The 27,195-nt window shown below is 58.6% G+C and overlaps 2 protein-coding genes across 11 annotated transcripts in view; one reads left to right on the top strand and one right to left on the bottom strand.

Annotated features, from left to right (window-relative positions):
• The window catches only part of BCOR (BCL6 corepressor), a 112,824-nt gene that overhangs the window by 49,682 nt on the left and 35,947 nt on the right, over window positions 1-27,195 (top strand). For 6 of the 10 annotated variants that reach the window (XM_037821131.1, XM_037821129.1, XM_037821127.1 and 3 more), the window contains exon 1: window positions 18,294-18,426. The exons of 2 other annotated variants lie outside the window; for them this stretch is intronic. The gene's annotated coding sequence lies outside the window, so the exon portion shown is untranslated. Of the gene's footprint in view, window positions 1-17,289; window positions 17,438-17,634; window positions 17,694-18,293; window positions 18,427-27,195 lie in introns of those variants that run through there. 2 more of the 10 variants (XM_037821125.1, XM_037821124.1) reach the window with 2 other exon arrangements.
• Window positions 9,803-21,735, bottom strand: LOC119522086 (collagen alpha-1(I) chain-like). Its single transcript, XM_037820784.1, has 15 exons — window positions 21,724-21,735; window positions 20,885-21,514; window positions 20,654-20,780; window positions 19,451-19,893; window positions 19,002-19,094; window positions 18,637-18,819; window positions 17,911-18,146; window positions 17,626-17,740; window positions 17,399-17,517; window positions 16,936-17,221; window positions 16,767-16,847; window positions 16,178-16,532; window positions 15,214-15,297; window positions 12,465-12,592; window positions 9,803-10,813 (listed from the first exon to the last, which is right to left on the bottom strand). Exons 1-15 carry the CDS (start codon window positions 21,733-21,735, stop codon window positions 9,803-9,805), a joined length of 3,903 nt encoding a protein of 1,300 aa, XP_037676712.1.

The following is a 27,195-nucleotide window of genomic DNA, read 5'->3' as shown; positions in this document are numbered from 1 at the left end:
TGGGCAGTGCGGGCTTCTGCCTGCGTGACGACGGTGCCCTTCGACGTCACAGGGAGTGGGAGGAAGCAAGGGGCCTCAGATATTAGCAGAGACATTTGAGAACCTCAGAATCCAAAGTCCAGAGAGGGTGAATGACTTGCCCAAGGTCACACACTAGGGCTAGGGGTGGGAGCCAGCATTAGAAAAGAACCCCCCCACACACTTTCTCTCATCCCCTCCCCAGTTCTTTCCATTACTATGTACCACCCCCTCACATTACAAAGAAGCTAGTGTTGCCATCCAAAGAGCTGAATTACCTCATTTTGGAAAGGTGTTACAAATTCAGCTCTATTATGCGGAATGGGGCAGAGAGGTGGAGCAGGCCATACGTGGTCATTGAGGACCCACGTCTATTTGTCTTTGCTGGGGTTTGTGTGTCTTTTGGAAGCAGCCTGAAATCATGATTGGAACAAAGCAGGGAGAGAAATAATGATATATAATCACCAATGAGGAAGGGACAGTTTGATCCTATTTAACTGCCTCCCCTACAATCCTTATTTTTGGTGTTTTCAGAATAAGGCAAGGAGCAGGCTTCGATTTGGCTGGTGGCGGTGGTGGGTTAGCCTGGAACCCTACGTGGTGACATCACCTACTCCAGGAAGGGCCACAGCGCAAGTCTGTGCACAGCTGCTCTCTTCGGAGGAGAAACTCTGACAGTGGTTGTAAAATAAACCCCAAAGCAAGGGAGAAGCCAAGAGAGGAAATACTCAGCGGCACATTGATCACAGGAGTCAGCCTGAGCGCCTTAGCCTGGGCTCACCCGGAAAGGGCCCTGTCTTGGAAAGCTACAGAGAGAGGAGAGGCCTGCGGGACAAATGCGCGGCCTTCATGGCCTCAGGGGACACCATTTGCTTGCCAGGATGCAGGGAAGGCCATTTCCTTTGGATCTGAATAAAGCACTCGATTGTGCTGAGAAGCTGACTATGGGGCCCTGGAAAAGTCTGAAATTTAGTCTCCAGTGTTCACCAGAGTGGCAGGGACAGTGACTGTGTGGATAGAAACTTGGGCTCTGGAAATTGGGCCTGAGTTCAAATCCTGGCTGCTCCACCAAGTAGCCATCAGTCTCCAGGCAAGTTAATTCTCCTCTAAGCCTCAGTTTACTCATCTGCAAAATGGGGATAATAATAGTACCTTTATTATGGGGTAGTTTTCTATGTTAAATGAGATGATCTCTCTCTCTCGATGTAAAGTGTTTAGAACTGTGCCTGGCAGATGGTAAGCCCTTAGTAAATTCTAGCTATTATTATTTTAAGCTGAAAGAAACTAGCAATCCTCCTTTCCCCAAATCTCATGAGCTCTCCAGCTCCAGAAGGAGTGTGTGGTGGGTTCTTCACATATCAGAGCATCTCTACCCTGCTATAGCTCTCCCATGGGAAAAGCAGATTAATCTTTATCAAAGTTCAAAAAGGGGGAAAGCGTTGCCCAGAAATGTGAATGGGCGAGGTGATTTATACTTTTGCCAGACACGGAGCCATAATTTAGTATTGGTGGGGTGCAGAAACTTCACAAACAGAGCTAGAGAATCTACTTGTTCTGGGAAATAAGTCCTTTCCTTGAACTTCTTGGCCCCACGCTGTTTCAAGGCTTATCTGGGGCAGGGGGTGGCAAATCTTTATTCAGATGATAAATTCTGAGGTTCCCATGGTGAACACAACAGATCATCTGAGACCTGCTGATTGCGGAAAGAAACTCCTTTTACAATAGTTACTGCCGTTGGCAAGTTGCCAGGACCCAACTGGAGAAGCGGTGTAGACTCTGATCCCAGAAACATTTTAAGATTTGGGGAAACAGTGCATGTGCGTGTAAGACAAGCAATGTACTTGACCAGAAAGACCATAGGTTGAGTCCGGTAGAAACTCTGGGGCTAAACTCTGCTCCATTAGCTATGTATTTGGGGGTGGGGGGTGCAACTCTAAAAGTTTCAGTTTCTTCAATTGTAAAATATAAATAATGCCCATCCTGTAGGGTTATTTGGGGGACTACATGAGATAAATTGGAAATGTATCTAATAAGGTAACTGAAAACAGCGAAGGCCCTCAATAAACAGCAGCTATTTTTTTCACATACAAATTATTCAGCGTTAAGAAGGATTTGCTTTGCTATCATAAGCAGCGTAGTGATGGAATTGAGAGCAGAATGCCAGTTGCCCCAAGGACCCATCCTTCTGGTTTCTGAGGTTCTCGAAAGGAAAGATGGTCTTGGCCTTCTGCCACCAAGCCAGGCCCAAAAGGTTGGCAATAGGAAATGTCTTCTAAAGAGGCTCTGGTTTTTGGCTTTGTTTCGCCCTTGACTAGGGTGTCCTCTTCTCATCTCCTGGGTACAGTGTTCGGCAACACTTAGCAAGGACAGGACTTCCAAGGGCTCCCCTCTCCCAGCATGCTTGCCAAGGGCCTGAGACTCCTCTTAGGGCAGAAGGACCTGCAGACGGACTTCCTGTGGTCTCATGGGACTCCCTTGGGCCTCCCCAGCAGCTGATGGCACTCTGGCCTCAGGCTTCACTTTCCTACTTTCTTCTGCCTCCATTCTCAGCAGAACTTCAGAAACGCCCCCTGGAAGCCCAGACATTTCAGTTTTCCTTTAGCACCCACCCACAGCTCTCTTGTTTTCTCGAATGCAGTTCCTTCTCTGGCCGTGATCTAGACTATTGATTCAATTAGCAACAATGTATTAGGCATTCAGTCATTCATTTATTTTTCATCAAATTATTTTTTGAGCAACTAGATGTGCCAGGCACTGTCCTAGGCACTGGGAGGGGTGGAATTGGGGGAATATAGCCATGAACAATTGGAGAACACTGTGTTTGTATATGTTCCTTGGTGGAAGGTGAAGCAAACTTAGAACACAGAGATGATACAGGCTCCGGACATAGCCCTGCCCTCGCAGAGCATAAGTCTTGCTGGGGAACCCTCTGATGGAGCTGAGGAGAGGCCCGGGTGGCTGGCCCTCAGAGAGGGAGGTAGACAGCAGCAAGCAACGAAGTGGCAGGGATTGGGAGCCCTGTTAAAGAATTTGGGTTTTATTCCAAGCTCATTGGGAACCAGTGGGGCAATGACATCGGACATGTTTGGAAAAAGATCTTTCTAGCTGCCAGCGGAGGATGGATCAGAGCTGGGGTGAGAGTGAAACACAGAGCCCACTTTTGGAATGATACTAATCCAAGCAAGAAAAGCTGGTAGCCTGGCCTAAAGTGGATATGGGGGGATGGGGAGAAGCAGTCTTACTGGAATGGAAATTGGAAAATAGAATCATTTGCCTTGCTGGTAGACTGGAGGAAGGTGAAGGGGTCAAGATGATACCCCCAGGTAACTGCTACAAGCACCTGAGAGAGTGGGTGAGCCATTTACTGTGATAAGTTCTCAGGAAGAGAACTGGGGCAAAGGACTTGTCTGGCTCACCACTGTTTCCCCAGTACCCACTCCACTACAGGCTCAGGGCATTGGGTAGATAAGATACCCAATGAATTAATTGATCAATTCCCCACCCCGCCACCCCTTTTTTTTTTTAAGAATTCAGCTTCAGGTATGCCCTGAGGCAGTCTAGCCAAATGGTTAAGAACTTGGACCCTGGAGATAGACTGCCAGGGTTTGAATCCTAGCTCTACCACTTTCTACAAGAGAGAGTCTTGGGCCTGGATGAGATTGGGGAGGGAGAGGGGAAGAGAGGATACAGGCCCAAGGCCAACTGGTAGACCACAGAGAAGAGAAAGAGATTGAAAGAAGGTCAGGGGTAAGATGAAAACCTTGAGTATGGCATCTGGGAGGCAAAGAGGAGGGAGCAGCGCAAGGTGAGAGTGGTCAGGTGTGTTGAGCACCTAAAAAATGCCTGCCGCTCCTAGCAACAAGGAAGTGACTGATGATCTTGAGCCCTTTCTGCAGAATGGCAGGGAGGATGGAGGAGTAGGCTGCAGGATGTTATAAATTATGATGTATCTATACAGTGGAATTTTACTGTAATAAAATAATTAAAAATAATTATTTAATATAAATTGATGTATCTATACAGTGAAATCCCATGAGCCTTAGCAAAGAGGAGGTCCGGCTCTGTGTCCATAGAAAAGTATCTGTAAGATGTAGCAATAAGTTTCATAGGTGAGGTAGGGAACAGCTTGTGTGGTGTATTCTCCTTTCTGAAAATAAAACGGAGGTCATGCCTGTGTACAAAGAAACTGTTGCAGGGGCCTGCTCCCCACCTGCACCCAATGTTGCAGATATTTAAAGCATATACAAATGTATCTATATTCCCCCCTACTTTGTTTTTACACATCGTAAAATGCTACATGCACTGCTCTGAACATTGTTTTCCCCCCTCAGTCCAGATAAGTGCACAGGTGTAGCAGATCTTCATTTTTACAAACTAGCCACAGAATATTCCATTCTGTGGATGTACTCTCCGTGCATGCCATTGCTGGACATTTAGATTGTTTCTCATCTTTTGCTGTTCCACAGAAAGCTGCACTAAACAATCCCTAGCCCAGTATCTTAGCATAACATCAAAACGAGCTGATTTTTAGAGTGAACATGAGGGAAGGAAGTGGAAATGCCACGTGGATATAGACACCTTTTTCAAGAGGTACAGACAGCTGTGCAGGGGAATAGATAATTGGGGGGGGGTGGGGAAGGAGATGTGGGGTCAAGGGAGGGCATTTTAAAGATGGGAGATGCTTCAAATGAATGAATATAACAGGGTAATTCAATAAGGGATGCCTGGGGTTGGGGTTGCCCAGCTGTGCAGGGGCAGCCAGGGAGCGCCTCTGCAGAGGTGGTATTTTAGTGGGTATAGAAGAATGACTTAAAACATGCTGGGTGCTGTGGGAACACCAGGATGGATGGATGGACACAGACAGGCCTTCAGGAAGCTTAGACTCCAGCAGGGAAGCTACGATGTTTCACAAATTAGCTGCAATATTGTTAGAAAGTGGCTGATTCTGTCACTAAGGTACTAAGATCTACAAACTTCCCATTGGGGTTCCTGCTGGTGGAGTTTGCCCACATTTCCAAAGGTTCCCTGGATGAGAGAAGGCATTAACTGGGGGAGAGGAGGAGAATTATACTTTGCCTGAAATTTGTAAAATTTGTAAAATTTCCCATAGGGATTAAATGTCCTAGGAGGCTAAAAACAAAAACAGAAACAAAACAACAACAACAAAGCCTGGAAATAAATGATTAAAAATCCTAAGAAGTTTTCATATTCCTGATGGCTTTCCTGATGGTCTTGTAAATTATATTTAATCAAAGACACTCGAATGTCTTTTTGTTTTTTCAACTATTGGAGAGCCATTTAAAATGTCAGCAGAAGTGATTCCCTCCCAAATAGTGCTGTTTATACATTACTTCCCCTAATAGACCATAATGATTCATAGGGAGGCCTTCCGCGCCTCTAAATTGTAGGCCTATTGAAATATAAATTAAGATGATAAATAATTTGACCTTACCTGACAGTATTAACTATTTACATGCGTCAAATACGAAATTACCCTGAATATCAGGGTGCCTAAAAAAAAGGCAGCCTTCCTCTCCTGGCTGAATTCAATAAATAGAACCGGGTTTATCCATTTCCCTTCGAGTGTTGAAGGAAACAAGAGGGAAACACACAAAAGAACTGGCCCCGGAAACCGGCCATCCCCGCCCAGCAGATTTCCCAGTAGGCCGGGGGGAGCGGAACCCCCACGCCAGGAGCGAAAGGCGGGTGCTAGCCGCCCCCGCGCGCTTGGCGCGTTCCTCTCTCCCCCTGCTCCGGCAACGCCGCTGGAGTTTCAAAACATGGAGTTTCCACAGGAACTTTGCCAGGCCGAGCTCGCAGCCCTCCCGGATCCCCTGCAGCCGGATTCGCCGAGTCGGCGGCGCCGCGCGGCCTCCCCGCCCCCCACCCCTTCCCGGGAGGGCCGCTGACTTCGCGGCCTCCCGCAGCTCGGCCAAACCGCCCTGTCGGGATCTTAACCCGCGGAGGCGCGCCGGGGCCTAGCGGCCCCACCCGGCCCCTGCCCGGCTCCCGAGGGTGGCAGCGGGACGCGCCCTCCGCGGGGGCCCGAGCCGAGCCCGCACGCTGGGCCTGTTTGTTTGCCGCTGCCGGGGCCTCTGCTCGGGACTTGGGGCTTGGCGAGCTCTCCACTCCCGGGGCTGGGGCCGAGAAGCGAGGGTCGCCGAGGTGGCGGAGGGGCGCAGGGCGCAGGCCGCAGGCGGGCAGCGGCGGGTGCGTTGGCCGCTGGGGCCCTGTTTTGTTTTTGTTTTTTTATTTGTTTTGTTTTGAAGCCGGGCGTGGGGGAGGGGCAGCACCTTGTCAATGAGAAATTTCCTGTTCGCAAGACTCCGCTTGCAAGAGTTTCTGTCCTGCCCTTGAACTGACAAGTGGATCTCTGTAGCGAGCCCCCGAGAGTCAATCCAGCCGCGCCGCGGGGCGGGGCGGGGCAGTGGGGGCGGAGGTGTGTGCGTGCGGGGCGGGGAGCCGCGCGGCGGCCCGGAGGCGGCGGGAGCCGGGTTGAGCTGGGCCGCCGCCTGCCTGCCCTCCCGGTTCCCGGGCGCACCCGTGAGCCCCGAGCCGAGCGGTGACTAATCTGCGGCTCCGGGCCTCTTGGCGCGCAGCCCGGGCTCGCTTCCCGCCCCCTCGGCCCTCCCCCTCCCCGCCGTCCTCCCGGCCCCGCCGCGCTGAGCTCCGCGGAGCGAATCGCGCGTCCAGCGCCGCCGCCGCCGCGTTCCCGCGAGTGTGGGAAGCGGGTCGAGGTGGACGGCTCCGGAGCCGTCTCCAGGCGGCCTCCTTCGACCGGGGCCCGAGTGTGCCTGTGTGTTTCCTTCCCCGTAAGCACTTTGATCAGCGTTTCCTACGCGCCGCCGAGGAGCAAGCGCGAACCGGGGCTTTTTTTTTTTTTTTTTTTTAACTCCCTGCGTGCCGGCCCCACCGTAGGCTCCGGAGGAGGGGGCCGCAGGGAGGCCGGTGGCCACTGGGTGAGATCAGTTCGGTTTGGCCAGCAGGAGCCCGAAGGAACCCGGCCGGGATGGAGGGGCTGGCCCGAGCGCGTCAGGCTCTCCTGGGGGGAGCAGGCCGCAAGGCCCGTGGCGGCTCGTTAAGGTTCAAGCCGGCCTCGGACCACGCAGTAACCCGACCTGCCCGGCCAGGCGAGGTGCGGCCTTGAAAGGCCTGGCGGGCGGAGGCCTCTGGAGCGGACCGGGAGGTCCGGCGGGACCCGCCTTTCACCTTCACGCTCCCAGTCTGCTGGCGCGTGGACGGCTCCCCACCCCGGGTGGGGGCCTTGCGTTCGCCCCGCGGTCTCGGCCCTGGCCGCCGCTCCTTCCCTTCGCCAGGGAGTTAATGATTGATTTGCTGGCTCCGCGCGGGCGGCGCCCTCCTAGCCCTTTGCCCAAGCCGAGGCGTCGCTGGCGAGCAGCGCAGAGGCCTGGAGAGCGGGGATCGCCCGGGAAGGGAGGCCACCTGATTAGCCCCCACCGGGCGGCTCGGGCTGTGCCCTAGAAGAACCCGCCGGAGGCCCGGGCCGGGCGAAGGGAGCATTGGGAAGCGCCACACGTAAACGGGTTGGCAGCTGGTGATTAGGCCGCGCGGTTTTATGAGTCATAATGGGCCGCCCGCCTGGCCCTCAACCTGCTCACAGTGGACCCGGCGCGCCAGGCCCCAGCGGTGGGCCGTTCCCTGCCTCCGAAGGGGATGCTTTGGGGGGCCCTGGCCGCCGAAAGCGTTGCGCAGGATTTCCTCTCATTTTTCGCAGAAGGCAACACAAACACCCTAAATCAAACTGCTCCGACAACCGAAGGCTCCACACAGACACATCAGTAAGGATTTTAGCCTCCCGCGTTCGAACGCACTGAAACACTTGTCCTATTTTTATGCAAATGACACCACACAAATAGATCTAGCAGGCCCGGGAAGGGGCGGGAGGAGGAGGGGCGCCGCCGCTCCAGCCAGGGGGCGGCGAGGGGGGAAGGGACGCCTAGCCCGCATCCCGGGGCCCGCGCCGGCTTGAGCGCAGCGGGGCTGGCACCGGCCAGGCCGCCCGCTCCGCACGAGGCGGCTCCCTGTCAGCGCCGCCAAGTCGGCGGCGTCCCCAGGCTGCCTGCAGAGGCGGATTAGGGAAGGGGCGAACCGAGCCTGTGACTAATCGCGGGGCCTCGGACCAGAGCACCAAGGCCATGTGCGACTGACAGGATCGACACTAACAGGGGACACGGCGACGCCTCGCTTAATTGCAGGCTTAAAAAATTGCCGCCTGGGCAGCTCCGGTGCGGAGAACCAAGGCGCGCGCGCCCGGCAGGGGAACACGCCGTGCGTTGTGTGTGTGTGTGTGTGTGTCCTGCGTCTCCGTCCGGAGGAGAGAGGTTTGGCGTCTCCTGGATTGGGGGACCTGACCCTCGTGTCCCCTACTCTGCACGGTCGCCCCAGCCCGCGGGCGGACCGAGCAGGGCTAAGCCGGCCAGTAGAGTACCATCCAGCCCCCAGGTCTAGGCTTCTGACTAGCCTGGTGGGGTCCACGTTCTCCCCCTCCTCGCTCTAGACCCTATAAAGGAGGAGGTGGTGCAGTTGGGGGTGAGGGATTCCAACAAACCCTTAAAATAAAAACCACACACGAAACAGTGTCTCTTCCTTCTCCACCGGCGGATACAAAACCCTGAAATGGCCAAAGGAAGGAAGAAGCAAGTTGGGGCTGCAAGAAGAGAGGACACCGAGTGCCAAAAACTCGTGGCTGAGACACACACTCGGGGCTCTTTCCCCCGAGTCACAGTCCCTCTGCCCACCCCCCCTCCCACCTCCTTCCTGGAGGACTGGGGCCTCTCGGGGGAGAGGGGAGAAGCGTCGGCAGGCCGGCTGGCCTGCGTGTGAGTAGCTGGGTGTGTGTGTATGTGTGGAAGGCGGGGTGGCGGGGAACCCAGCGAGAAGTTTCCACCACGCTCTGGTCTGCTGCTGCCAAAATCCCCGTCCCCTCCCCGCCCGCGACGCCTTCCGTTGCCACCACAAGTTTGGTTTAACGAGAGCTGGGACAAAAGCAAACGTTCTCTATAGACCCCGAAAACAAAGGGGAGAGAGACGCGCGGGGCCGCCGAGAAGCGGCTGCTAGCGTAATGGTGCCGGGCCGAAAGCAGAGAATTGGAACTGCAAAAGCCGCGCGGGCGGGAGGAAGTGCGAGGCGGGAGGCGGGAGCGCGGGGAGGGCGGACGGGGGAGGGGCGCTGCGCCATGTTTCCGTGTCACCCGCCGAGTCGCCGGCTCCCGCCTGCCTCCGTAACAGCAGAAAGCGTGCGATTAGCATCCAGACAGGCGGGGACTCCTGGCCCCCTCCCGCCCGCCGGGTAATCATCCTCCTCGCTGCAGCGCTGTGTGCACTCTCATTAGAGCAGGGAGGCTTTTCTCTGCGCACTCGCTCGGCTCCCGCTGGCAAAACAACGCCTTCCCCGGCCGGGCCCAGGGCCAGGAGAGCCGGGGAGGGCGGGACGGGGGTTGGAGGGGTGAGGCAGGGCAGGCCGCGCAGGTCAGCTCGGCCGCCCGATCTCCTCGGGGCACGGAGGAGATGGGGAGGGTCCCTCAGCCCTCCCCCACGCGAAGTGGCAAAGTCCGCGCCCGGTACCAGACCCCGGTGGGGGGCGGGGGTTGCCAGGGGCCGCCTTGACCTACTCCCGCCCCCCGCCGGAGGCTAGAACGTGTCTGGTTTGGAGAGCAGGGGCGGACACCGGGAAGGCTCCCAAAACAGGTTTTGCCCCATCTGTCTGGCTGACGACCTCTTAAGGCCAGAAGCCGGGCTCTCAGGGGTGGCGGCCGTCGACCCCTCAGGACACCCGGGCCCCATGCTGGCTTCGGTCCTGATCGCCCAGAAGGGGTGGGAGATTGGGGCTGCGCTTGGCGCTGAGCTTCGGAGCCCCATTTTCTCCTCCGCGATCTCTGCACACAACAGTAGGCAGCCTCTCCCGGCACCACGCGCCCAGCTGCAGGGCCCGGGAGCAGGTGTTCCTGCCCGGCCGGAGCGGCGGCTCGGCGCCCCTCCCGTCCCAGCTGCGGGGCTTGAGGGGGTGGGGGCGTGTGCTTATGGAGGCAGCAGAGGGAAGTCTCCCCGGACAGCAAGGAGGATCCTCCGGGCTTAAATGGGGATGCCCCAGGGCGAGGGCGGTCGCCTGGAACCAGGAGGGATCGTGGTGGGGGGAGGGTGTGTGTGTGTGTGTGACGCGCTTCCAGTCGTCGTCTGGAACAGCCCTGGGGGCCAGCGGAGGCCGCTCAGGGCGGCGCGAGAGCTTCCGGTCCCCGTGACTGCGGCGGCGGCGGCGGCGGCGGGGCGGCCGGGAAGTTCCCGGGGCGGCCGCGAGGAGCACCCTCTCCTGGCTGCCGCCGCCGCGCAGCTCTTGGAGCGGCGCCCGAGGAGCTTCTCGGCGTCTGGCAGCGCCGCGCTCTGCTCGCGCGGGAGGGCGCGCGAAGCTGCGGGGACTGGGGGCTGCGGGGTGGTCTCGGCCCAGCCTCCAGCGGGGAGGCGGGGGCCCGAGACCCTGTGGGAGCGGCTGCGCATCTCCTTGCCCCCCACCTCCTCGCCGCCGCCGCCGCTGATATGGCGGGCACGTGAAGCGCAGCCCGGCGCCCCGGCGCCAGCCAGGGAGCGGCCTGCCCTGCCGGCTCAGCTTACCCCCGGGCCCAGGAACGCGGAACCGAGCCCGGCTGGGCCCCGCAGAGCCCGCGCCCGGCCTTGGGGCCGCGCCAGACGGCTCGCCCGAGGGGAACTCGGGCTGACTAATGGGACGCGTGTGGGCCTTCCGTGAGGCCCGGCTGTCAGCTGCTGCCCGCTCGCTCGGCGCCTACGCCGCGGCCAGGCTTTTCGGGGAAGGGCAAGAGGAGGGGTTTCCCCACTCGGCGGTTTCGGCTTCCCGGGGACAATCCGGCCTCTGCTGGCCCTGGAGCTGTGGGTCATGCGGCCAGGCCTGGGGTGTGTGTGTTGGGGAGGGGGGGGGGACTCGACGTGAGCGGGGCGCCAAGGTGCGGGCCCGGGATGGGGACTGGTCCCGACGCCCTGGCGCGCGGGTCTTGATGTTTGCCCTCTGGGGCCAGTTCCTGGGCCGGGGGCAATTTGCAGACCGTTCTGCGGGCCTGGAGTTCGATACCTAAACCTTCCTCGATAAATACCCAGTCTTCCAGAAATCCCTTCGTGTGATTCTTATGTGGGAAAAAAAAAAGGATTTTATGAAACTTTCCGAGAGTCCGGTTCGGCTGGGAGGTCCCGGGTTTGGGGACGTGTGATACCCTCTCCTCCCTTTCCAGGGGCCTGTAAAAAGCAGCAGAGTTTCTTATTACTTCGCAGTAACAACCACCTCATGTTGACATAGTTATATGACCCTCCCAAATATAACTACCTGTTTAGTTTCTAACACACGAGCGCGATGGTGAAACACAAACACCAATCAGTAACCATGCAAAGGAAAACTCAGCCGCGAGCTTGGGACTGGAGGTAGAATAAATCTTCATCACACATCCCTGGTTTTATTCAGCCTAATTACACTAGTAATCCTGCCCCCCACGAGAAAGCATGAAACCCCGTAGTCGCGACTTTTCCTGGGGAGCCCGGCTGATGCGGAGAAGGGTTGCTGGGGAAGGGAAGGTGGGTTTTAAATGTCACTTCCAAATGAAAATGCTTTCCTTTAGCCTTTTTCTTTTTGGATGCGGTTTTCGAAAGGAGCATTTTTGCGAGATAAGAAGTGACCGATCAAAATCGCTGAGGGGAGCTTGTAAGCAGCCGCTTTGCCCCAGCTTAGCGTTATCTTATCTTTCACACTTGCATGGCGGAAAAAAATTGGCTTATCTTTATCCCCACCCCCTTCTCGCCTTAATTGCTAAAAGACACTGGTGTGTTAAACCGGGAGAAAAGAGGTCTCTGGGCTGCCAGTGGAAAAAGAAGATTCAAAAATGTGGGCGCCTGGGGGCAAGGATGGGAGGGTTTATTCTTTCCTTCAGGAAACAGCGAAGAGGGACCAGTCCCGGTGGAAGGCGCTCGATTGCCAGATTAAAATACAAATACAAATAAAAATCCTGGGTTGGCCTTGTGTCCTGTGGCTGCCCCAGGCCTGACTCTCATTGCGCTGCCTTTACCAACCTCTCCTCCCCTCCATGTCTCAAAAGCTAGTAGAGGGGCTCCGGTTAAGGCCTCTCACTCTGCTCTCATTCTCTCTCCCCTATACACACCCCCCTTGTGTGTGTGTGTGTGTGTGTGTGTGTGTGTGTGTGTGTGTAAGGCTGGGACGCAGGGCCTGCTGGAAATCATTAAAATATATGCGAGTGTCTGCAAACACACACTTTTAAATCATGGCGTCTCCCCTCTATGCTGGTATATTTAAATTCCAGAGCGAGCTGGATCTTCTCCCTCTCAGTCGTTTGTCTGTGTCACCGACAGGCCGCTAATGGCCGGGCTTCCAAGCGCTGTGCATTATGCATTAGCCTCTTCCCTCCGCCGCACACAGAAGGTTCTGTCAGGCCTCGCAACACAAACCATCCTGCGGCCCCCGCCCCCGCCCCGCACTCGCGGCCGGGGGCTGCGCGGCTGTTAACGCGCTGGAGACGTGGGGATGGGGGGGTGGGGACGGACACTAGGGCGGAGGTGGGACAGGAGAGGGGGCACAGAATGGGTGAAATGTGCCGCGGTTTAAGCCGTGTGGACGCCCCAGCCTTGCGCGACCCTCGGCTTTGCTCCCGGCTGCGACCTTGCCGAGGCAACCACCCCGCTCCACTCACCTCTCTGCCCGACTTTGTGGGGGCCTCAGAGGGATTTAGAGACAGATCAGCGCCACGTTTCCATCTACTGGCCTGTACCCGCTTCCTGCCCCCGGCCAAGCTGAAGGCGAAGGGCCGACGGCGCCCTCCAAATCCCTCCAGTGCTGGGGTGGCGCTAGCGAAGGGGGTTCCGGGTGATGGGTCTCTGCAGAATTCCCCTCTCGCCCCCCCCCCCTCCCTGCTCCCGGGAGTGGAGGAGGGAAGCTGCATACAAAGTGGCCGGGCCGGGAGGCCGGCACGCTAAGTCTGCGGGCCAGTAGTTGGTGGCTCCCCATCCCCCTCTCCCCGCGGTTCCCACTCATTGCTCCCAGCCTGGTAAAATAGGCGCAGGAGGCGCCTTGCGAAATAAGCAGCCCGGGCGGGACGTGGCGTCCGGCTTTATCTGCAGGAGCATCTGGCCCAGCGCGGCGGCTTCGAGGGCTCTTAAGCTGGGGCCCGGCCGAGCGCAATACACGGCCTCCCCGGAGCCCCGGTGCCCACCCAGTCCCCGTGCCGCCTGCATTTATAACCTTTCGGCCGCCATCTATCAAACCCTGCGGGACCCGCAGTGTAGACGGCGGTTCGCCCACCGGTGCTTCGGTTTGGGGAGCTCAAAGCAGAACATTAACAGAGCCCATGCCAGAAATTGTGAGAGATGCTTTCTGCTTACCACGTTGGGCCTCCCCCAAACGCCCAAAAGCCCTCCAAAGGCCCGACAGAAAACTCGGGCATCTTCAAGCTGTTGACCCCTAAATCCAGCAGACTCCAATCCCTGGGATAAGGATGGACCTTCAGTTCTTACTTCATTTGAGTTTCTGAGGGGAAACCAGATATATGTATGCCCTGTGCTTGGAGGAAGGGTGGGACAGGGGATCTTTTTTGATGCTATAGAATAAGTCCAGAGTTCTTTTACAAAGTGACCGGCGACCATCAGAGTGGGTGCTCCATCATCTGTAATCACGCAACTCCCTGTTTCAGTAAACAGTGTTTCAGGCCCGAGAACATCCTCCGAGGGGAGCTGGGCCAGCCGAGGGCTGTCGGAGGCCCACGGAGCTTCGTGGTTTAGATCCTACTACATGTTACCGAAGACCCCCCCACACACACCCACCCACCCACCCACACACACACAATGTTGGGAGCTCAGGGTTCCCCATACGCGGGGTAAGGACCTCACAACGAGATGCAGAGGCCTTTTCCCTAGGCCTAGGCGTGGTTGGAGGTGCGAGAGAGGCCCCGGCAGGTTTTGTACAGTCAGCCTGGCCTGACTCGAGGCCTGCTCTCAGAAGCTCCAACCTGCTTGCCCAAGAGTAGCAGAGCCGGGTAGAAGCTGTAGCACGAAAACGTCTGGAAGCCCGAAGTCAAGCCATATGTTATAACCGCGGGACCCTTACAGGGGGCAGGCGGCGCGTGGGAGGGGCGGCCTCCACCGCTCAACTTGCGGCACCTCTCATTTCGGCGCCTATTTCTTTATTTCTCCGCTCGCTGCGCGGCCTCCGCTCCCAGGCGCTCACTCATTCGCTTTCTCCGCCTCCTCCTCCGCTTTCATTGAAATCCTCGCCTCGCAGAGTGCCTGGTATAGCGGCCCGACCCTCGGGTCAGCTCCGGAGGGGAGGGCAGGGCAGGAGGGAGCAGGGGAAGGGCGGGGTCGCCCGCACACGCTGAAGTTCCGCAGCGTCCTCAGCTCCTGGAGCCCCTTCCCGAGTGGGGACACAGGATGGGATTGTCCTGCGCGAACTTTCTGGCTCTCTTTCTCGGAACAATCCCACCTCACCGGGTTCAGGACCAATAGGTGCAAACCGGGCTTTAGAGCACCTAGGGAAAATGCTACATTTTAATTCCCAGTGAGTCACGCCCTCCCCCCCCAACTCCTGCCTCTTAGGAATCCCTTAATAAGATGTTTTTAAAATCCCACGGAGTTGGAAAATGTATCCCTTGGAGATGGAAGAGAAGCCCTTTAATCCCACCAGCCCACACGAGGATACCGTGGAGTTGAGAGCCCTAAGAAAAAGGAGAGGAGAGAGAGTATGTGTGTGTGGGGAGGCTGAATGCTGCAAATTAAGTCAAAGGCGAATTTACTGGCCTGTTTGTTTCCAGCATCAAATTTCTCCCGCAATCAGCCCTCCTCCTGCCCCCTTCGCGTTTACAGCATCCCCCACCCCCATTTATTTTAACTCCAGGACTTTCAAAGTTAGACAAACAGGCCCCTTTGTCAGCAGCCCTCGGGAGGCAGCAGGACTCTGAGAAGCAGCAGGCTCCGAGCTCTTGCTAGGTTCCTGGGTTTTCCAGAAGTTCTGGACGGTTACATGCCACTCGGAACTCCGGGAAAAGCCTGCGCTTGGGGTGGGGTGGTGGTGGTGGTGGTGGTGGTGGTGGTGGTGGTGGGGAGAGTTGGGGAGGCGAGGGGAGGGGAGAGGAGGTGGCTGGGCACCGGGCCAGGGCCTCCGCCGCGCAGCCTAACCGAGCCGGAAGAGCCTGGCACGGCTCCGCACTCGCCCAGGCCAGCTCTTCTGCGCGGCCCGCAGCCGCACGGCGGCCTCTTCGCCTGGAACCACGTTCAGAGCTTCCCCACAAATACCCGACTAACGCCTTCCCCGTTATTTTAGGCTTGTTTTGAATAAAAAGAGTCGCTTCAAAAAAGAAATGTTGCTACAACACACGACCAGAGGCCTTTTCTCCAGCTGTGTCTGTAACTCGTGTGCGTTCAGTCTAATAACTTTTAATGTCTGGCCCTAAAATGTCTTTATAAAGAATAGCTTTACAGCATAATAGTCCAGGTGTCTTTCTGCTTGTTACCAGAGATTAAAAAAATGTGTGGGTTAGCTTTCAGAGACATCCATCCCGGAATGACCGGGAAGAAAAAGGCGTGCATTCCATTCTGCAGGCGCGGGTCCTGGAAACATTCACCACTAGCTCCCTGCGCTCTGGCCCAGCCCGGCTGGGCACTGCTCTGGGGATGTCTTTTGCATCAGTTGTTATAAGCAGCCCGGGAGCAAGAAGATTTAATTCTGCCCGAAGTTTCGGGTTTCAAACGGTAGCGATGTTTCACTTCTGCTTTGAGAAGGGCTGTTTTTCTAGCTATGTGCTGAGAACTAAAGCAGAATGAATAAAATCTCACCTAGTATCAGTCCCGCAGTCAGTAGTAAGTTTTAATTTTTTAAAAGGGAAAATATCTGCTGGCGAGAAGCTGGTTTTGGTCTTGACCTTGAGTCAGTAATCAACTTGAGATGCTTTTGATTATTTTTTGGCATGAGGGCAGTCCAGGATATTTTAAAACTTTCTTTCCGTGTGGATTTACAAGCCACCTCCATTTCGGATGGATGTTCTCATCGAGCCTGCACCATCTTGTCCTTAGGCAGAAAGAGACACCACACCCCGCCCCAGCTAGCATAGAAAGACCCTAGCGAGCAGCCCACTGGGGTCACCTTTGACCGCGACGTCCGGACCCGCGGTCTGGGTGCGGTTAGGTCGGAACACCCCTCCCCCGCTCCCATCCCTTCCTGCCAGCTTTATGAACTGGGGCTTCTTGCCCTTGAGGCTCTGCGCTCTGGGGTGGGGGCGGAACCTCGCCTCTCCGCTTCCCGCTGCCTGCGGCCTGCCCCCGCCCTCCCCTAGCGCCCCGCGTCCAGCGCTGCGCGGGGTGCGCAGAAGAGGCTCAATACGTGTCAATTGAATTGAACTGCTGCGGGCGCAGGCGCTACGCCACCGCCGAGCACCGATCAGCACGACGTTACCGAGTGGAAATTTATGGGGCGAACGATCTGCGCCAAAAGTTGCTCCCTGCCAAGGAAAATAAAACGCGGGAGATCATCTCCCGAGGCCGAAGTGAGGCGCCGGGGCAGACCCTTCGACCATCTGAGGTGCAGACCCAGAAACGCCCGCGAACGTGGAGAAATTCTGGCGGATCTCCGCTCCTCTAGCCGCACCCCACCCCCACCCCCACCCCCCTACTCTTTGTGCCCCACAAAGAGCGGACTCCCCCCGCTCTCCACCCTGTCTCCAAACAATTCCCACACAATTGAAACGTCCGGGGAACTCGGGCTCGAGTTCGGGCGGCACGGCCGCTGTTGCCGGGGGTGGTGTTTTCATGTAGCTCTAGACACCGAAACGGGAAAGGGCTCCTCCGGGAGGAAGGGGCGGCCCAGGTTGGCGGGGGTGGGTGCGGGCGCCGACGCGAACTCGCCAGGCTCTGCCTGGTCTCGGAGGGAACGCGAGGCCGGGAGAGCGCAGCGCTGGTGGCGAGAGGCGGCAGCGGTGGCTGCCTCTGGGGTTTGACAGCTTTAGCGGAGCCGAGTGCGAGGCGCTTTATGGTAATTGCGGTCGTCCACTGGCCTTCTGGGTAGCGAGGGGAGTCGGCGCGCGGCTGGGAGAGCCGCCCCCGCTGCCCCCCATCCCCTCCGCTCGGGCTCTGCGGGCCGCCCTCGCCGCCGCCGCCCGAGTCGGTCTCCGGCTCGCCCAGGACGCGCGCCCTAGCCAGGCGTGCGCAGCCAACTCGGCCCGAGCCAGGGAGGGGAGGGCAGGGGGCGACGGGGTTGGGGGGACGCCACCCAAGTGGTCCGGGGTTTGGACCCCGAGAGGAAAAACGGGCCCGGCTGGGAATCGACGACGGTCGGGCAAAGTCGGGCAAACCTTTCCTGGGGAATCACCCCTCCCGAAACCCCACCGCCGAGGCGCCGCAGCGGAGGGTGAGCGGAGGCTGGGGGAGCTCAAACTTGCGAGAGCTGGAGGCGGCGGCGGGCGGGCGGCTGTCGCCCGAGCGCTGCGCCTGCGGGGGGAGGGGAGGCGGCTGCTAGGAGGTAGGGAGGGAGGGAGGGAGGGAGAGAGGGAGGGCGGGCGGAGGCAGGAGGGAGGAGGAGGAGGAAGAGGAGGGAACGAGGGAGGGGGGACGCGTTGGGATCGCGGCGTGCGGCGGCAGACGGAGCCCGGGCTCCCAGCGGCAAGGTGAGGCGGAGCTGCGCTCCTTGCTGAACGGGGGCCGAGCTCCACGGCTGCGGGGGAGACGCGCCGGAGCCCAGACCGCCGCCGAGAGCGGGAGCGAGGCGGGCGGCGGAGGGGGAGCCCGCGAGCCGCCGGGCGGAGAGCTCAAGCCGCGCTGTCGCCGCGCAGGGACGACTTGGCCAACACGCTCACACATATACACACACACTCACACACACACCCAGCCCGAGCGGGCGCTCGCGGCAAACCGTCAACATGGCGCTGGGGCTCCTGCCCGAGCGCGGGCGGCAGCGGCGGTGGCGCGGGAGCTGTTGAGCCCGGCCGAGCCCGGAGCAGCCGCGGGAGCCCGGAGGATCGCGCGGGGCTGTCGCCACCTGCCCGCAGGCACCGAGCCCGCCCCGCCCCCACCCGGCCCAGAGCCCACCCCTCGGCGGGGCCGACCCCGAGGGCAGCCGGCTGGCAGCAGACGGGCGAGAGAGGCGAGCGAGCGCGGCGCCGCGAGCGGGCTGCGGGGACTGCAAAGTTTTCTGCTCGCCGCGCTTCCTCGGCCCGGCTCCTTCTGCTGCTCGCTAACGTCGCCAACCCCCACCTTCCCCTGCACACCTCTCTCCCAACCCTCGCCCCCCAGCCAGCCGCCCTCACCCCCGCCTCTCGCCGCCTCAACTCAGATCGGGGGGGGAAACTTCAAAGCGCCGGATCGCAGGCTCCCTGCCTACTCCCCGGCCGGGGATTTCAGGTCAGTACCCGGAACACCTTTCCCCCCTCGGGAGGCCGCGGGCAGGCTGTTGTGGTCCCCCCTCCTCGCCCGGGGGCCCCCGCCCGCCGCGGTTGCTCCTCCGACTCTCTCGCCTACCCCGCCAAGCTTTCGCCTTCGCGCTTCCCTTTGGCTGCCTTGCTCGCTTTCGTTTTGATTCCATAGCCATAAGTTATTAAAAATGCAGCCAACCTGAGCGGCCCCGCGTGGGCACCGGGGAGAAAGGGGCGCGGAGGGGGGTGGGCGGTCGACTCCTGGGGGCTGGGAGGAGAGCCGGGAGTTCGCGGAGTGGAAGTTTTGCAGCCCGTGTGTGTCTGTGCGCGGGAGCGCGGCGGCCGCGGAGCGCCGCGAGTCGGGCGCGGGGGCGGGGGTAGGCTGGGGAGGAGAGGGGGTGGTGGGGGGAGGCTGGGGCTGGAAGCTGGGAAGCTAGGCTCGGCGTTCGCTCACGAGCAGGAAGGGGAGGGCGGCGGGTTCCCGTCTGCTTTCTTTTTCGACTCGGGGAAGAACTGGAAAAAAAAAAAAAAAAAAAAAACCCGGCCGCCGCCGCCTCGTCTCGCCTCTCTGAGGGCCGGTCGATCCTCCAAGTGGAACGCGTGCGTGTGCGTGCGCGAGGGTGTGTGGCGGGCGCCCCGGGCCGAGCCGAGCTCGACCTGCCGCCGCCGCGCAACTCGGGAGGGGAGTCCCGGTTTTTTTTTTTTTTTTTTTTTTTTCTTGGCTTGCCCCAAACCGCGAATCACGTGGATTAAAAAAAAAAAAAAAACTACTAGGAAATCGAGCAGAGCGAGGGGTTCCGACTCGGCCTGGCCGCCCGCCCTCCAGGTCAGACGCTTTGTTTTGTAAATGTTCTTTTGAGGTTATAATTCGCTACCCCCTCCCACTCCTGCCCCACCGGGGCGATGCCGGTTAGGTTTTTTTAAGTTATAAGCACACGGGGGTGGGGGTAGGATGTGTGTGGGGCGGCGGTGGGGAGGGAGGGCGGGGGCGATTGAGAGGGGGGTGGCGAGACCTGGGCCCTCGGCCCAGCTGGGCAGCGCGGCGGCGGGGGGGGGGGGGGGCGGCGTAGTCTTGTGCGAAGCCCTGTCCGGCGTGTGCGTGTCTGCGGCCGGAGGAAGTTGGTCCCACTCGGAGGTCCAGCGAGGCGTGGGGCGCGAAGGCTAAGGGCGAAGAGGAACTTGCGCACCGGGGCGCGATCCTCGTCGCGGAGGGGAGGGTGAGGCGCCGACGCGCCGCGGGGCCGGGGCTCGGAGCCGGCGGGCGGCTTCACTGCAGAGCCTCGGCCAACCGGGGGGGCTCCGGGCGGCGGCGGCGGGGTGCGCCTGCTGTTTACCAAGCGAGCCCTGGGGCGCCGTGCGCGGAGTGGGGCGGTTGGAGGCACGCGTGGTCCCGGCGGGCTTTCAGCCGCTCGCACGCTCGAGTGGGCACGTTCCCGGGTCCCGGAGATTGCTGGGTCTGGCCGCGTGTAGGCCGAGGCCGGGCGAGGCTTAATTTGCTGTTAATGAATCTTTTCCAGAAAGTCCGCAATCTCCAGCTAGAGGCTGTGAGTGCCCGCGCCGCCAGCGTCTGGAGGGTGGGGGTTGGGGAATGGAAGAGGGAGGAAGGAAGGAGGAGGAGGGTTATGTGTATTTAAAAACAAACCTTGAAAAGAAACCAGCGCGCTTCAGAGAGGTATTTCACAGTCTCGCTGCGTCTAGACTAGACAGTCAGGGGTTTCAGCTTTTTTGTGTGTGGGGGGGGGGTAGGGGGAGGGGTATTTGGTTCCAGGGGTACGTTCTTGGAGAAAAATCCTTAAGATGGCCTGGGAGTAAAAATGAGGAGGAAATGGCCCACCCCAGAAGGTGGTGGGTGGTGAGCGCAGACAGAGTCGGGTATTTCTGGCCATCTGACACTTCCTGTGGCAGTGGAAACGGACACCGCGGGCCGAAATCAATCCTTACGAGGTGTTGGATTCGGTTTGGCCAACAGAATTGCTCGTGTGGAAGGCTTTTGAATGGTCGGCCTCGGAGACTCCCGTACGTGGGCACTTCACCCTTCCCACCCCACCCCCGACCTGTTATCCGGTCGGGACATTGCAGCGTTGGTTCTCGGGTTTATATTGGGCACGATTTCACCGCGCAGAGGAGGCGAGTAGGGGGGAATGAAGGTGATTAATATGCCGTCCAGGTTTAATCCGAGGCTGGCCTTCAGTGTGCGGGTGTGCGCCGCCACGCACCCGGATTGCCCGGGGTGGTTAGGGAGAGCGCGCGGGGTTCGGGCGCCAGGCGCTCCGCGGGCGAGTCGGCGCTGAGGCTCGGCCGGCCCCCAGCGCTGTCCTTTGAGGCGCTGTCACCAGTAGGTGACTGAGAGTTAATTAGGAAGTGTTCTCCGGATCAATGGGCCGCACAGCTCATTAGCGATTCTCTCCAGCCCTTTGCAGGGCTTGCTGGGCCTCCGCCTCCCACACAGGCCCGGACCCCGCGGTCGGGGCCGCGGAGGGCGGCGCTGGGAAGCGGGGAGAGGCCGGGCATCGCGGGGCGACGGCGAGGCGAGTGTAACTTCGCCGGGCGGCGCGTTGCGTGCGGCGCCGCGAGGCCCGCGCAGCCCGCTCTTTCTTCCTCCTCGCGTCGCTGCCTAGCTGTTCCTCCCCGCCTCCCTCGCCTATCTCTTGTTCTCTAAGCACGACGCCTGTGCTCCCCGCCCAGTTTGGGATTAGACAAGATAAAAATAGGACTGCCCAGTGCGCAGAGCTGTGACTGTGCCCCGGCAGCCGGGCTGGCGCGAGTGCGGGGCGCCGGGACCGGGGAGAGCCGGCCATGCGCTCCCGGCGGCCCGTGCCCGCAGGCCCCCCTCCACCACTACCCCACGCCGGAGGCACCGTCGCGCTCCTTGGATAACGTCCGCTGTGAACCGCGCGGGCCGGGGGACCCCGGCAGGGTCTCTGCGCTCTCACGGGCGGTGTTGGTGTGCTTGTGATAGATCGGTCTAGACAGGCATGTAGGCTCCCTCCTGGCTGAAGGACCCGGGGCGCGGGGGTGGGGGTGTGTGGTGTAGAGCGGAGGCGGTGGCAGATTCCCGTGAGCAGCGAGTGAACGAGCTAGCCAGCGGGCCAGCGAGCGGGGTGGAGCGAAGGCTGCTGGGGTTTCTCCTTAACCCTTTAAAAGATGGTGGGGATAGTGTAATATGGGGGTTGGTGGTGCGCAAAGAACCTAGTAGAAATTCCTGGAGGCAGAGTAAACTCCAGTGGGGAGAGGGCGGGAGTCGGGGCCTAGGGTTTTCCTTTTTCTTACGCGTGTGCACGCTCACCTCCCGGTGCATCCTGGTGCATCGGCGATTCTTCGACAAACCAAACGCAGCTGCGAGATGATCTAGTTTGACCTACGACTTCTCAATGGGGGAGCTATGAACACACACAATGGGCACCCTCACTTGTGGAGGCAGCCGCAGATGTTAAGATCTCAGGTTCCCAGAGAGAATTCAGGCCGGCGTTCAAGTACAGGAAGGTCCACTCTTGGCCCTTGCTTGGCGTGGTGCTTCTGACCCAGACGGCTGCTGACTGGGGATCTGAGCTTGACATGCTAGGCCAAGGTGTACAGGTATGCATTGGAACAGAGCAGCTGCGTCCTGGAGTTGTCTGCATAAATAAACCCCTTAAACCATGAACTTGTGGAGTGAGTCAGAAATGTGCAGGGAGACAGGCTCCAAATGGGTTGGACACACCTACAAACGAGATGGTTTATATAGATGGTCGCGTGGGGCCGAGGTCGATTGGTCTCAACATTTCATACAACCCAGCAGACATGTCTAGTTCTTTCCAGAGCTTGAAATTGGGGGGTAGGTTACAGATCAGACAGGGATACCCAATACATAAATAACCATTATCCTCCACTCTGTCCCCTCCTCCCTCCTCTCCCTTTCTTGTAGGGTTTGTGGTCTAAGGGATCCTCTAGTTACATTTTAAGTTTTTCTCCCAAACGCACACCCATGCTGGTCTGGTCTGGGAAGGAGCATTATAGGCAAAGCAAGTGTATCTGTTAGGCAGCAATGCTCAGATTAAGATGTGCGCCTGAGTGACATCCGCTGAGACAAATCAAGACGCTTGGGCTCCAATGTCTACACGGAACAAGAGATACATAAGAGATAAAAACTAGCTAAGAGGCAGGTAAACATAGATACACAAATCCAGAGAGGTATAGCGATAGTTAAAGAGAAAAATCCCAGCCTTTAAGGTGAAGCTGGAAACCGAGGGGGGGGGGCGCAAATTTTCTGTAAGTGTGTTGCACAGACAAAAGCCCATTTAAAGGTGTGAAGAGGGTCACTTGGAAACACAAAAAGCATTCATATGCTTACCTCCAGGCTTAGATATGCAAGCGGAATGACAAAAACTCCCCAAGGCCTGACCCAGACTTTCCAGCCTGCCCAGTGGGACGCACACAGGGAAGGAGGGCATCCTGGCCAGAAGGAAACTGAGTGCAGAGCCGCCTGCTTAAGGGTGGGTGCCCCTGTTACTCGGGTTACTTCTGGTTATAGTTTCTTCACCCCTGGAGTGGAGGAGAAGGGTAAGTGTTGAGCATGCAGGATTCCTAAGAGATTTTGAGTTCTTGACCTTGAGTGGATGGATGGTGGTGGGAAAAGTGGAAGAGCTGTCCACTCTGACGCAGAGGAGTGGATGGTGCCTTGTGTGAGGGTCCCAGTTTGCTCACTTGGCGCAGGGCCTAGTGGACCGAAAGAAGTGCGGCCCCGGCGAGGAATAAAGGCGAGTTAAGCATTCTTTTTGGTGGTAGGCTTTAATTTTTTCCTGGAAATCGTGCGCAGGGACAGCCTGGGTATAGGGTCGACCCCGGCCGCGCAAGGAACTTGGGCTAGGGCTGGGCTTGCCCGCGGCGTCGATTTGCCGCGGTCCCTCTTTACTGAGCCCGGCCGGGAATTCCAGCTTTTATTGGGAAGACCACACTCGGGTGGAGCCCGAGTCGGGAAGGGCAGGGCAGGGCAGGGCAGGGCAGGGCTGGGCCGCGGGGCTGGGCGGGGGAAGCTCGCAGGCCGCAGTGCCGTCCGAACCCCGGGACACCCAAGGACGTTCGTCAGGAGCTCCCCGCAGCTCTGACAATGCCTCCCTGGTGGTCTCCTCGAGGGCGCCCGCCGGGCCGAGTCAGCCAGGCGCGGCGAGGCGGGCGACCGCGTGCGTCCACACCGGCCGCTGCGCCCCACCCCTCCCCCGTCGGTCGCAGGCCGAAAGGAGTTCAGAAAGTCCTTTGTTAGCCCCGGGGTCACACCCGTGCCCGGGGGCCCGTAGAGGAACGGAAAAGCCGGGCTCTCGAGGGACCGCCTCGCACTGGGGCTCAGGCGCCCGCTCTCACAATTTGAGCGTGGCCCGGGTCTTGCCCAGACCTGGGATGGGGAAGCCCGCTCTCCCGACTTCTTGGTCAGTGTCTGTGGCCGGCGGGATTCCGTCTGTTTGGTAAGCCTGCTGCGCTGCTGAGGCCTAGGTGGCGGCGGCCGGGAGAAGAACCCTCCGGAGCCGGAGTGGATGGCCTCCTCAAGCCGCCCCCGTGGTGGCCGAGGCCCCCCTCGTCGCGGGCACTTGGCCGGGGGCACCCACCGACCCCCAGGCCAAGCCCTCCTCCCGGCCCGACGGCTTTCACTGGTTGTCCTCTATGTTCCTCGGGCAGAGATATTTGACTTGTCCGTTGGTTGGGAGTTGATGAACCGTGCTTTTCTGCGATGTTTCTGTCTGTACAAAGCCTTCTCTCGGGGCGCATGCTCACCTCCCCGCGAGCTCTCAGTTGAGCGTCTGGGAAACTGGGGTCCTACTTGTTTGTTTTTAGAGCCGTGTGTCCCCAACCCACATCGTCCCTCCGCCCCGCCGGATTCGACTCCCCGTGATTAGACATGCGGGGAAGTCCACTCGGAGACGATCCTGACAGCATAAAATATAATTTGTGATCTAAAAGACAGTTTCTAGTATAATCTCATTATGCACCACAGACTCCCGGTGTTATTTTGTGGAAGGCGGACAATGATCAATTTACATTGACCCGGGGCTGGGCGAGCTTTTAGATGGTAATTGCCATATTGATTTGCATGCAAAAAGGAGACCTGCTAAAATTAAAGACCGGAAGCTAAATTAAACTAAATTTATTGTCTAGGTGCAAAGCAGGGGAACTGCAGTGGGAGGAGGGCGAGTCGGGTCAGGGTGCCTGGGGCAGAGCAGGTGAGAGGCCCGAGAGCTGCGGGGCGCCTCCTCTTTGCCCTTGTGATTTCATACTGTGGGGAGGAGGACATGTTTAGGTAATGAGGACACAGCGGAAAAAAGTTATAAAAAGGCACCACTGCAGTGAAGGCTCTGGGGTCTTTTAATGTGAATAGTAACTACGAGGGGGAGGGATTTTTTTATAAGGTTATAGGGGTCTTCCTGACCCATTTCCGGCACCCCCTCCCCATTTCTATTGTTCTGCTCGAGCGCTTGCAATCATACCTGGGACACAAAACACTTGCCTCTGGAGAGTTAAATTTTAAAAAAAGAAATAGCCCTTCCCCCTTCCCTCCCGTGTCGCTCCCTTTCCCCTCCCCCCCGAAGGATAAGGACTGTTCAAGTAGAGCGCGAGTGCGTCGGTGGCGCTAGACGCACGCGGCGGGCAGGCCCGGGCCAGCCGTTGGGGCTGCGGGAGTTCCTCTCCGGATGCAGCGGTCCCTGGCTCGCCGGCGGCGATCGCTTCGGGAAGCCGCTCGCTCCAGGTGGGCCGAATAGGCGGCGGAGGGGGGCGGTGAGCGGAAAGCACCCGCGGGGGCCGCCTGCACGCGGTGGCCCGGGTGAGGGGCCGCCTCCCCGGAGGCTTAGAAGGAAGGGCTCCGAGCGGTGGGAGGGAGTAGGGCTGGAAACCCTGCCCGGATCGATCCTCCAGGCCGGAAAGTTTCAAAGAGAGAGAGAGAGAACGCCACTTGCCGACGCCTGGCCCGGAGCCAGGCACGGCCGGAGCGCGGGGACGTACCCAGCTGGCGAGCGGGGCCATGGGAAGGGCGCCGCCATCGCCTCTGTCCCTCCGGCCGTCGAAGCCCTTGCGTGCCCGGCCGCACCGGCCGCACCGCGGAGCCATTTCCCACATCCGGACCACGGCGTCGGGAGGAGCCACTCGTCCAGGGCCAGGAAGCCCGCAGGGGCGGCCGAGTCGCCGGTGCCCCTGCCGGCCTCCTCTGAGCTGAGCGGCAGCGCGCGGCGTCGGGCGTGGTGGTTCCCGGAGCATCTGAAAGCCAGGGGCAGACGGGGAAATTGGGAAGGGGTGGGGAGGGCATGCTGGGCGCTTGGGTTTGCGGCCCCCGCGTTTCAGTGGTTCCAGACTTCTGAGATGCAAGGTTGGAGAAACCAAGGAAGGGATAACTTAGCTCCCAGCTTGTCTCGGGGCTTGACTTTTTGTAGGACATCAGCCGCTTCCCCCTACTCCCCCCCACCCCCTTTGACCCCTGGGGATTTTTGTTTCAAATCCCTAGAAAAGGCATAGGCGCTCCTTCCAAAGGGCTCTTGGCTCTGTCTAGATAGCTTGATTTATCGCTTTATGTGGCAAAACTAGGGTGGCAAAGCTTAGTTCATAGTACCGGGAGTCAGCATTTTTCTCCCAGACCTCAGAGTAGCGCACCCACCGACCCCTGCCTGGTCTGGGCTGCTTTTGGGAACACTGGACTCACACCAGGGTATTTCAATGTAGGGAGGCTCGTAGGATGTGAGGAGAACTTGTGAAAAACTTTAAGTGGACCTAGAGATTTCCGGGTGTAGGAGAGGCTGGATTCAAGTCTCCTTGTGGGACCCAGTCACGTAGGAGTTAAATGATACTTTCTTAACCTTGTACTGGGCTACCAGGCCTAAGGAAGGCTTCCGAACTTCTTCAAGGATATAGTACGTGTTAGTAAGAATTTCGCATGGAACGATTAAACCAATAATTGGCTCCTCTCCGCAACTCCAGGACTGAGTTTGACCACGGCCGGTTTTTACTAGCTGTGTGACCTTGGGGGCAAGTTATTTATGGTCTCTGAGCCTTCCTAAGTTTCTTCATTTGTAAGACTGGGAATAATTATCCACCTTTAGGATCAAAGAGGACACTTGACGCATAGTAGGCCCCCAGGATTAATAATTGCTTTGAATGACTGGTCCTCCAGTTGCCTAGGTTGCACCTCCCATCCCTGCTATTCCTGATAACCCTGGGAGACCTTGTAGCCCGGGTGTCCTGGGGCTGACCACGTGGGTTAAAGCTCCCCTCAGGGTTTTTTCTGGGCCGGCCTCCACCCCACGCGTCCCTCTTTTCCCTTTGTTACAGTTGCTTGCGTTCTGCTTTTTAAGGGACTCCGTATGAAAGGACTTGGATTTTGCTTCTCCTAAGTGGGCTCTTTATATGGTTAGGAATTGATTCCAGAACGGGCATCTAGGTGCTCTTTTGGCCAGTCTTCCCGTCCTCGCGCCCTCCCCCGTAAGTAGCACCGGCTGGAGGGGCCAGCCCTGTTTGGAAGAGGTGAGAGGAGGTGGCCCACTGCAGAGGCCAGAGGTGCTGTGGTTTGTTTGATAGGGATTTAAGTCCGGATGTTATGAGGTCTCAGTGTGGTTTTCAATAAAGTCTGCCAGGGATTGCTGCTTTTCTATCGATATGTATTTTAAAAAAAAATTACTAGCACAAGAAGAAAACCAGACCTGTATGGATCCAGGCCGGTAGTAAGCTACTGTGATCAGATTTCCTACTCAAACTCCCAGAGGGGAAGTCAGCATTTGATTGAAGCTACACTTGGTTCTTGACT

Source organism: Choloepus didactylus, chromosome X (assembly GCF_015220235.1).
Source record: "Choloepus didactylus isolate mChoDid1 chromosome X, mChoDid1.pri, whole genome shotgun sequence".
NCBI lineage: Eukaryota > Metazoa > Chordata > Mammalia > Pilosa > Megalonychidae > Choloepus > Choloepus didactylus.
Note: the sequence above shows the minus strand (reverse complement) of the source record. Positions and strands in the feature narration are given on the sequence as shown.